The following is an 11,409-nucleotide window of genomic DNA, read 5'->3' on the forward strand; positions in this document are numbered from 1 at the left end:
GGGAGGGGGTGAGGGTGGGCAGGAGCTGAGTAGGGCATCCCAGGGGGCGAGAGCCAGGAACAGGGCATCTGCACCAGGGCAGGGAGCGAGAGCTTATCTGGCGGTCACCGGCCATGGCCAGCTCCATCCGACCAGGAGGGAGGGACATCATGGGCTGGAGGAGGGACGGGGGAAGGAGAGGGCAGAGGGACTGAAAGGTGACCGGATCCCTTGTGTCCTGGCCAGGTTCCTGGGAGGTGCCCCAGGAAACTCCTGCTGGGCACAAAGGATCCTCCCACCCACCCCGAGAACCAGGGAGAGCCACCAATTAAATATGAGACTAGAAAAGAACGAGCAGAGAGCATGAGTTCTGATTGACAAGAAGAACGTTTTGAGAATTGATTGGGTTCAGGGAGCAGGGCTGGGGATGACTCAGGTGGAAGGGGAGACCCTCCCAGAGGTCCCGAGGCTCCAGCCCCGAGGGTGGGGGGCTCAGGGCCCTAGGAACACTCTGCGGGGACCACTGCCTTCTCCACGGTGCCCCCCTCGTGCGTGACCTGGCAGCTGTAGCTGCCGCCAGATCGCCACTTGTCGGGCGTCAGGCTCAGGTAGCTGCTGGCCGCGTACTTGTTGTTGCTCTGTTTCGAGGGCGCGGTGGTCTCCACGCCCTGGGTGACGGGGCTGCCATCTGCCTTCCAGGCCACCGTCACGCTGCCCGGGTAGAAGTCACTGATGAGACACACCAGGGTGGCCTTGTTGGTCTGGAGCTCCTCAGGGGAGGGCGGGAACAGAGTGACCGAGGGCGCGGACGTGGGCTGACCTGTGTGGACAGAGAAGGGGTGTGAGACGCAGAGGGAGAGCGGGTGTCGGTGCAGCCCCCCTACTGATCTACATCCTCTGTGACCCGTCCATTGTGTCCATGTTTGTTCACCCAGGGGACCCTCCTTCCTTCTTCGTCTCCTCCTTTCCTCTCAGCCCCGGGACAGCAGACAGCCCCCACCCGTCCAGAAGCCCTTCCAAGTCACCTCCCGGTGATCTGGTCAAGCCCCTCCACCTGTAGCCTCAGTTTCCCCAGGTGTAAGCAGGGCAGGCTGACTGACCTCCCTCCTCCCAGTCTCCAGAGTCTGAGTGTGAGGTCTGGCTCCCAACTCCCGACCCTCAGCCCAGCATCAGGCCCCACCTCACTTCATTCTTCTGGAGCCCCAGGCCTCTGTGATCTGGGCTCCCCCAACCGGCCTGATAACCCAGAAACCAAGGTGGGCCTGGAGCCCCTGTCGCCTTTGGGCACCCAGCGTGGCCCCAGCCCGGCCGCAGCTCTTCAATGAGGGCTGAGGCCGAAGCCTGGGGGCTTCTCAGGCTCTGCCTGCCTCCCGCCCCTCGTGCCCTGACCCAGGACCCTTCACCTCGGCTGCATTTTTGGCGCTGCTCCCCCTGATGATGGGTACTGTGGCCTCACGCCACCCCAGGACCTCCGACAACTGACTTCATGGGGCAGTTTGCAGCTCTGAGCCCCCCATCCACTCCCCACGCTGTCATCTGAGTCTAATGCACCCTAGAGGAAGGTGGGTGGACGACCCTTGGACAGAGATTATGGGGCTCCAGGGACAGATGAGTCTGTGCCTCCCAGAACCTCCTCCTTTCTGACCACGGTCCTGGGAGGCTGAGCTGCTGGCCACCTTACCTGTCCCGCCTGTGTCTCTGCCTCCCCATGTCCTCAGCCCTGACAGCTTTAGCTCCGCCTTCCACAGGCCTCCCCTCAGGTGCCCCTGTGCCCCTGGAGGTTAGGGTCACAGCCTCAGCCCTGTCCCCAGACGACTGTATGTCTCTCCCCGCTTGGATGGGACAGACCCCAGGGCCACCTTCTAGTCCCCTGTGGGTGTCTGTCCTGGAAGAGAGGAAGGAGCCCCATTCCCAGGCCAAACCCCAGCCTCGGCCCCCGGGACCCAGCCGCATCAAGCTGTCAGACTCTGGAGGTGGCTGCTCCTGCTGTTGGGTCCTCCCTGCTGGTTACCTGAGACCAACCCGTCTCCCCCAGACCTTATAGAGGGAGGTGGGGATCGGCTATTTTCCCCCTATTAGGTATTTTTATGGATTTTGGGGGGAGGTGGCGGGTGGGCGGGGGAGAGGAAGGGAGAGGGAGAGAAAGAGAAACATCGAAATGGCTCTGGACCACAAATCAAGCCAGCAACCTTTTTGGTGCCCAGGACGCCGACGCCCAAACAACTGAGCCACACAGGCCAGGGCCTGGGCACGGGTTCTGAAGGCGGGGAGGGCAGAGGGGAAGCAACCTGCAGAGAGAGAAGGTGAGTTTCCCAGGACAGCGGAGGGGTGGGGCACCAGGGAAAAGGGGATGAGAGCCACTTACCCAGGACGATGAGCTGCGTCCCGCTGCTGAAGACATACCACGGTGACTGAAGATCCGACCAAAACGCGCCGGGCCAGCACCTGGGGCCCGTCCCCTGGGGGCCAGTCCTGAACGGGAACCTGCTGGGTATGATGGGCACAGGCTGCAGCAGGAGGGAGGGGCAGTGGGCGGCCAGGGCACACCTGGGTGTCCTGGTGCCTGGCTCCCTTTCCCAGGCAGGTACCACCTGTGCTTTGGAGTCACCGAGTGTGTGATCCCCCCCGAGGCTGCCCTGGTCGCCACTGAATCCTCAGTGCTGATGTGTCCCTTCAGGCAGCTGTGTGGTACAGCCGAATGATCCTGAACTTGCTTGATCTGCTTGACCTCTCCTGGCCTCATTCTAGGGACTCTGAGGGTTCCTTCCCCACAATTTCCCACGGTCCAGCCAGATGGGCTTTTTCCCTGGGCCCAGGACACCGGGTCATTCCTGACTCACAGTGTTCCCACGTAGAGAACCCCTTCCGCTTTGTCTCCTCACATCAAGACACGATTCAGTTCTCTTTCTGAAGCCCTCTCCGATCTCTTAGACCGCTGTCTTTCTGTCCATCCATCCATCCATTAATTCCTCCACCCACCACCCATCCATCATCCAACCGTCCATTTAATAATGGCCCCAAGCCCTTGTCTGCCAGTAACTGTTTCATGTGCTGAGACATGGCAGGGCCGCCAGTTCTCATCTCCATCTCTCCCTAAAACCTCTTGGTTAAGGCCAACAAGTCCCTCTTCCCTGTCAAGGCTGAGATCCCCTCCCCAGTTCCTGCTGAGCCTTACGTTCTTGCAGGAAGCAACACAGAGTTGGATCCTCTTTCCAGTGACTCTCTTCCCCTGGGCACCTGAGACCTCTCACTCTTCCTCCTCTGGCTCCCCTTTCTTTATGGCCCATACATGGCCACTGACCCATTCCTTGCCATCTCACACTGTGGATTCCCACTACTGCCTGGATGGTGAGGCTCACGTCCATCCAGCTCCAAGCCTTCTCTCTCCACGGCTCTGCCTCAATTGCCTAGTGAGCGAATCCAGCTGGATGGCCCACAGGAACCTCAACTCATCACATCCAACGGAGACTGGCCACCCTTCTCCCAACCCAGTTCTTTTCTGTCTTCGTCTTGTCACGCGTGATCAGGAGTGTTCTCACCCCCGCTCACCCCCAGGCCGGAAGCCTGTGTGCTTAAGTTCAGCATCGAAATATTCCTTTTTAAAAGTTAAAACTAGAAGCCCCAGATTGTGTTTTGCTGATTTTAACTTCCCACTCATACAAGAATGTGGCATTGAGCTGGGCCTTATTGGTTGTAAGCATTTCTGCATTTTCACCTTAGAAGCTGGTCCAGTCAGCTGTGGTTGGTTTTGTGATGCAAATATAAGATTTTTTTTGTGTTAATTTTTTTATTGTTTTAAAATTACATATATAACACAATTAAGCAATATAGAAGTGCACTTTAAAAAGTACACTTAATATTTGTCTCTATATAGTGCCATTTTCTTTTTTTATTGTGGTAAAATATATATAGCATAAAATTTCCCACTTTAACTCATTCTATGAGGCTGGTATTACCCTAATACCAAAAGCAGAGCAAGACATTATAAGAAAACTAAAGACATCTCTCTCATGAATATAGATGCAAAAATCCTCAAAAAATATTTACAAATCAAATCCAACAATGTATAAAAAGAATTATGCACCATGATCAAGTGGGATTTATCTCAGGCATGCAAGACTGGTTCAACATTTGAAAATCAATTAATGTAATCTATCACATCAACAGGCTAAAGAAGAAAAATCGCATGATTATGTTACTAGATGCAGAAAAAACAGTTGACAAATTCAACACCCATTCATGACAAAAACTCTCACAGGAAAACTTACTTAACTTGCTAAACGATGTCTACAAAAAACCTATAGCTGGCCCTGGCTGAGTAGGTCAGTTGGTTAGAACATCATTCCAACACACCAAGGTGAGGGCACATACAAGACAATCAGTAAATGCATAAATAAGTGGAACAAGTCAATGTTTCTCTCTCTCTCTCTCTCTCACTCTCACTCTCTCACACACACACACACACACACGCACACACACTCTCCCTAAAAATCAATTAAAAAACCCAAAAACCTATAGCTAACATCATAATTAATGGGGAGAAACTTGAAGCTTTCCTGCTAGGTCAGTAACAAGGTAAAGATGTTTCTTCTCACCACTGCTTTCCAATATTCTACTGAAAATTGAAGAGCAGGGGCTAATGCAATAAGAAAGGGAAATAAAAGGTATACAGATTTTGAGATTCTTAGTCAAGGGTACACGGTCAAGGACACGAGCACCTGAATTGCAGGATCCCCACCCCATGGGAAGCAACCAATCAATGTGTCTCTCTCTCACATCGATGTTTCTCTCTCTTCCCCTTCCTCCCTCCCTTCCACTCTAAAAATCAATGGAAGAAAAAAAGAAACAAACAACAAAAACCCAAAAAAAAATCAATGGAAGAAAATATCCTCGGGCGAGGATTAACAACAATAACAAAAAAAGGCAGAGGGCATCCAGTTCCTCCCACCTTCTGAGTCTGTCCACATATCTGCCCACTCTGCCTGGGCCACTGCCACGCCCACCCCACGTCTCTCTAGTCCCGATTTCCATCCCCTCCCACCCACCCAAGTCTGGTCCTGTCGTTTTCTTGCAACATCCCTCAGGACTCCCAGATGAAGTCTGTCCTCTAAGGATGGGTCCTCCAGGTCTGGGCCTGGCCACCTGCCCGACCTCCCCTCAGACCACCTTGGTCCCAGGACCCACCCGCTCCAGCTCTGGGGACAACTGGCAGCTTTCTGAGGTGGGTCCCACTATCTGTACTCGGTCCGTCCACAGTGGGGCCTCCTCTGCCCTTCCCTGTGTGTGCCTCTGTTGCTCCACCCCGCCCCCCTCTCTGGGCAGACCTGAGTGGGGCTGACTCTCGTTCCCCTGGGATCCCAGCCTCAGCATAAGGTCTGACCCTGATGGGGCTCCATCTTTCCTCCTGCTTTCCTGGTCCTTGCCCTTGCTCAGCAGTCCCTGCAGGACACGGACATGCCAGTCCTGGCCTGACACCCACAGGTGCTGACCCACCTCCCTGCTGCAGTGCTGGAGTAGCAGAGGATCAGCTCACTCCATTCCAGCCCTTCCTCACGGCGACCCCAGCATCCCTGGTGTGGGTTCTAGGCTGCAAGGCCCTCGTCCTATTAGGACCCCGCACTTTGCAGAGGGGGAAACTGAGGCCCGGAGAGGTGGGCTTGTTAGCCCAGTTTAGGGGCTGGAGATGGGGATGGCTGGAGGCCATTGAGCGTGGGCACTGGAGTCTGCACCAGCTGTGTGACTTTGGAGCTTCTGTCCTCATCTGTGAATTGGATGACAGCGGGATCTGCCCTGTGGGGCCATTGAGAGGGAGGTTCTGCCCCTAAAATGATGGCTGCCCAGGATGAGTGTGTCATTGTGCCACTGGTTATCTTAAGTGGTTCCGGATGCTCAGCACTTGGTCCAGGACTTCCCACCACACACAGAGAGGAGGGGCTGGGGTCACGCATCAAGGAGGGACAGACCAAGGCCCTCAAAAGCCCTCACCCAAGGCCTTTCCCACGGAGGTGTCTGTGTCCTGGGTGGGCTCGGGCTCCCGGGAGGCCAGTCCCAAGAAGCAGCCCAGGCTGAGTATCCTTGGCTCCGGGTCTGGTGACCCGAGGACACCAGGGAAGGTACCCCCACCTCAAGGCATCAGCCAGGGTCTGGGTCCCCTGCTTCAGGGAGTGGGGCCTACTCAGAGGGGAAGAGTGAGGACGTGGCTCATCGGCTAAGAGAAGGAGGCCTGGCTCCCTGGGACAACAGCACCCACACCCCTGGGGACGTCCTGCCCCTGCCTCCGTTTCTGCCCCACCCAGAAGACCAGGCGAGGCACTAGTATTGGGTGCAAAATTTAAGGGGTGCCAAAAAAAACCCACCCAGTAAAGAAGATAAATACATTTTAATACAATATTAAAAAGTAAAAATCAATGCAAACAAATCCACCCTGAACAAAACGTTAACTCTTTCAATAAAGCCAGCATCTGCCCAGGCCCCTGCTCTCCAGCTGACCCTCCCTTCTCTCCCCTCCCCCCTCATTGCCATCTCTGTCCCCGACTCCCAGTGTGGGCTCAGGGACCCTCAGGTCCCCGACACGATGCACTCAGCCCCTTACCTGTCCCACAGGCTCCTGGGGCTGCTCCTTGTCGGGGCTCCAGCGCTTGGAGCCCTGCTGCGAGGTGCCGTGGAAGAGGACAGCAGGCCATGGGTGCCCACGGCCAGGCCCAGCAGCATCAGGGGCCAGTGCTGCCTGAAGCCAGGCCTCTGCCCCCTGCGGGCCTCATAGCCCACCTGCCCCGTCCTGGGCCTCATCTGCGCTCAGGGTCGAAGGCGCCTCTGGCTGACCCGCTGGTGTACGCTTCCCGTGGGGAGGGTGAGGTTGGCAAGTGCCTCTGGTCCCTCTCGCTGACAGTGACTGTCCCAGTGCGCCCGGGCCATGGCCCTGTCCTCTGCCCGGGCCTTTTCTGGTCCCCGCCCCCAGGGCCCCGCCCGCTCCAGGGCCATGGCCGTTACTCCTGAGGGTCTCTCCCAGCGGGGCATCTGCCAACTGCCGTGCTGTGGTCAGGATCCAGGGTTCAACTGCCAGCCTGGCTGGGCCCCTGGGGCCTTGCGTGGGGCACACCTGCTCCTGCCCAGCGTCCGGTGGACCAGGGGGTCACCTGAGTTCAGCTGGGGCCTGGGGCTGGGGCTCCTCTTCTGACCACGCCTGGGCGGTAGCGGTGACCGGGGAGGAAACAGGCGTTGGTTTAGCAAGAAGCCAGTGTTCAAGTCGGGGATCGTGATGTTATTATAAAAACGTGATGTTATTATTATATTGGTGTGCCACAGCCAGCTCGTGTTTGCAACCACCCTTTGCTTCAGAGCCTGTGTCCCAGTCCACGCAGACCCAGGGTGTCCCGGACAGCGCCAGGCCCCATGCCTGTCCATCTCTGTGAGGCTCTTCCCAGGGACCCCGAGGGGATTTCATGGCTGCCGCATGCCCTGGTGGAGTTGGGCCATCCAGACCGCCTGCTGGTGTCTATCTAGCCATGGTCACGGTGCTGTAACAGACTGACTTGCTGATGTCTCAGGGTATGGAGGACCCCCTGGGACGCCCCTCATCCAGTCCAGCTTGTCCCTTTTGAGGTGCTTAGCCCACTTGTGCCTCTGACCTGGGCTCCCCTAGGGAGCTGTCCAAGCTGAAGCGGCTCCATCCCGGAACCCCTGTGTGGGTGTGACACTCACCAATGCCCAGGACCCAGAAGTGGGGGTTCCTCTGGGGACAGCCCCAGGGCTTGGAGAGGAGAAAGGACTGTCTCTAAGCTCAGGGACCCCAGCTGCTCCCTCCACCTTGGCCCCTATACCTGCCTCAGCTTCTGGGCAACGGCTGCTGGAGACCACATCCTCTTGTGGTGGCCACGGTCAGAAATCCAGACCCGGATGGACACTGAGGGCTGGTCTGGTCTGGGCCTGCCCAGGCCTGCTTCCTCCAACCCGCTCTGAGACGAGCCTAGGGCTGGACTCAGCCGGGCCAGAAAGGTCTGGGTCCAGCTGCCCCTGGCTCCTCTGTGCCCTGTCCTGCCTTCTCTTCTGGAGCAGAGGAGTGTGTCCCTGTCCAGTCATTTGTGCCCTGCTCCGTGTCAAAGGGCACCCTCCTTCCCGCAGCCTCCTGCTGGTCACTCCCCTGCCCAATCTCCATCTCACAGGCCTGAGTCTCCGCCTGCAGCCACCATGGACTCTTCTCTCCCAGGCCATCACCGGAGCAGGCATGTGGACCACCTTCCCGAGGTCCCAGGTGCAAATTTTCTAAAAAAAATCCCAGGTTCTCAGGGTCACTGGACCTGCTGGATGGCTCCTGAGCCGTCTTTGGGGTAGTTGCTGCTATTTTGGAAGGTTCAAAACATCTACAAAGCCGGGAGGTTTCATTCAACATGAGGGTGATGATGTAGCTGCTATTGTTCATTTAAGGCCAGGGTGAAGGTTAACTTTATGTGTCAACTTGGCTGGTCACAGTATCCTATATAATAAAAGGCTAATATGCAAATCGACCCAACGGTGGAACAACTGGTTGCTATGACGCGCACTGACCACCAGGGGGAAGACTCTCAATGCAAGAGCTGCCCCCTGGTGGTCAGTGCACTCCCACAGGGGGAGCGCTGTTCAGCCAGAAGCTGGGCTCACAGCTGGCAAGCGCAGTGGCTGGCTGACGGCTCCCAGACTGCAAGAGGGCATAGGCCCCACCCCGAGTGCACAAATTTCATGCACCAGGCCTCTAGTATATATATATTCTGCTTCTTTTATTTTTAAAAATTAAAAAAAAAACATGTTTTTATTGATTTGAGAGAGAAAGATAGGCATATCAATGATGAGAGAGAAACATTGATCGGCTGCCTCCTGCACACACCCTAATGGGGATCAAGCCCACAACCAGGCATGTGCCCTGAAGGGGAATCGAACCATGACCTCCTGGTTCATAGGTCAACATTCAACCATTGAGCCACTCCAGCTGGGCTATACTATTTTTGACACATCAACATGTTCTTGGTTAGACACTGATTTTCCTGGGCTTGTACGGGCCAAAGATAGAATACTTATAATAATTGCCATGGATTTAAATACCTCAAATATGCTTATACCCATGAACTTTCAATGATACTAACAAACTCAAGTTGTGTGATGCTGGCACACTGACTTGTTATTTTGATAGTTGGTAAATAAAGAAGAAAAATATCAAACACTGATCTTGCCTTTACTATAGAAGCAGTCCCTCAGGTGACTAAATCATTGATGAGTGGAAGTGTTCTTTGTAGAAGTTTTCTAGTTAATAAGTAAAGGAGAAATGCTAGAAGGAAAATACCCCCATTTTGCATCCCATAATGAACCAATGGATTTGAGTGTTGAGCCTACATCACAAAAATGCAACCTTGAATGAAATGCCAGAGCTCTTTGTGTCCCAACGGGCCTCCACGTGTTAATTCCACCCTCCCTCTTTCCGTGGGGCCACGCCCCGTAGCTCATCTTGCCAACTCATGTCACAACCACACTGGCCTTGGGTAGGCGCAGAGAGCCCTCGCATTTCACTCTATCTGATTGGCATGCTCCATCCTCCGCAGGCCCTGGTTCTTCCTCAGATACCCTCCCAGGGGCCTCCGAGTCTAACTCAGGTCAGAATGTTTGGGTCCCTCGTCTTTAGTGCCACTTGCGATGTGTCCAAGCCCATTGGGTTCTATGTTTCTGTGTAAAACTTGGGAGCTCCATCAAGCATTGGTATGCACAAACCACAGCTCTTAGCACCCCACAGTCTTGTTCCGTATCACAGTCAGGAGCCCCGTTGACACTTTGCTATACCAGGCAACAGTCTGGGAATCCCACCTTCTCCAGTATCGCTCTTCTCCATTACCAATACAGAGCGTGTCCCAAGTGTTCCTGTCCCTGCATTAGTCTATGTCAAGCTTTTCCTTTCCTCACCACTTCTGCTTGCTGACTCTAATCACCAGTGTCACATACCAGGCATCAGAAGGTGTGTGTGTGTGTGTGTGTGTGTGTGTGTGTGTGTGTGTGAGAGAGAGAGAGAGAGAGAGAGAGAGAGAGAGAGAGAGAGAGAGAGAGTTGTGGCAGAGCTTTCCCTTCTTAGGGAATCACGATGACCCCAGCCATTTAATGGGATCCTGGAATGGCAGGGTCTTTGGAACCCAAGACTTCATTCAGTTATGCATTCATTTACTCCTTCATCTATTCACCCAACTCTATGATCACCTAGTGTCCATCACACATACAGTGAGATGGACAGATCTTGCCCACTGAGAATGTGCACATTAGTGGAGGAGAGAGACTTGCAAAATAAACGTAGAGCTGTGTGGCAGGTGCTAAATATAGTTAGGAAAACACATGTCTGCACATCGCAGGAAGTCAGTAACTGAATAAACAGGTCAGGGGAATCTTGCCCAAGGAGTGAGATTTGAGGTAATTGTGGGACCCTGAGTCCGTGCAGCCAGCTGGAGGTCACCGACAAGGGGCAGCAAGGACACACCCTGAGCAAAGGTTTGGAGGCAACCAAGAGAAGCAAGTGTCGGATCAATTGTAGGGGCTTCATATGACACAGACAGCGAGGGGGGCGCACAAGCCATGGGACTGGGTACAGAGCTGGGCCACCTCCAGAGGCTGTGTCATGATAAGGAGTCTGAATTTTCTTCCTTCCACCTGTACGGTCCTGTCCCAAGCCATAGGCAGCTGTCGCTCCCTGGGAACGTGGCTGGTCCAAACGGAGAGGGACCACAGTGTAAAATACATACTGTGTTTTGAAGATTAAAAAGAAAGCGTTTAAACCATCTTATAACTAATGTTATCATTTTATTTTTTCCTTATAACTAATTTTATATTGATTGCATGTTGAAATGACAGTATCTGGGATATATTGGGGTAAAACTAATTTCACCTGTTTCCTTTTTAAAAAAATGTAGTCTGCAGAAAATTGGAAATGACAGAAATGGCTTGCATATGTGCTTTTGAGAGCGGGAGACAAGCTTAGAGAGAAGGAGTGCAGGCAAGGCTGGATCTGGGACTAATGAGGGATTGGACTAGGGAGAAGGCCAGGCCTGGTGACTGATGAAGAAGGAATGATACTACTATTTTGTTGAGCACCCATTATAGTTAAGCCCAGGTAAGCACTTTATATAAATTAACCCTTTGCACTCGCTTGCTTTTTTCTCGATTCCTTTATTCTAATGCTAACCATGTCAGGTCACACTCAACATCCGAGTGCAAAAGGTTAATGGGTGCTATTATTATACTCTTTACATACAACGTTGGAAATGCTGGTCTAGATTTCAACTGACCCTGGCAAGGCTGACCAGAGCTAAGACTCACACTCTGCCTGGCCCGAGGCCGGAGGCCAGGGTCTCGCCCCGCAGGAATCTGGTGGGGCAGGGGCATTAAGATGATGGAGGAGCCCAGTACAACTCTGGCTCTCTGGGT

The 11,409-nt window shown here is 54.1% G+C and overlaps 1 protein-coding gene across 2 annotated transcripts; it reads right to left on the reverse strand.

Annotated features, from left to right (window-relative positions):
• Positions 1 to 479: 479 nt before the first annotated feature.
• IGLL1 (immunoglobulin lambda like polypeptide 1) lies at positions 480 to 6,768 on the reverse strand. Of its 2 annotated transcripts, none has more exons than XM_054712745.1 (3): positions 6,572 to 6,768; positions 2,345 to 2,463; positions 480 to 799 (listed from the first exon to the last, which is right to left on the reverse strand). In XM_054712745.1, the coding sequence occupies exons 1-3, from the start codon at positions 6,766 to 6,768 to the stop codon at positions 480 to 482; spliced, it is 636 nt and encodes a 211-aa protein (XP_054568720.1). The 2 variants fall into 2 exon arrangements, with proteins under 2 accessions (XP_054568720.1, XP_028002875.2); XM_028147074.2 differs by having other exon boundaries at positions 2,345 to 2,466.
• Between the last annotated feature and the right edge of the window lie 4,641 nt (positions 6,769 to 11,409).

Source organism: Eptesicus fuscus, chromosome 23, assembly GCF_027574615.1.
Source record: "Eptesicus fuscus isolate TK198812 chromosome 23, DD_ASM_mEF_20220401, whole genome shotgun sequence".
Classification (NCBI taxonomy): Eukaryota; Metazoa; Chordata; class Mammalia; order Chiroptera; family Vespertilionidae; genus Eptesicus; species Eptesicus fuscus.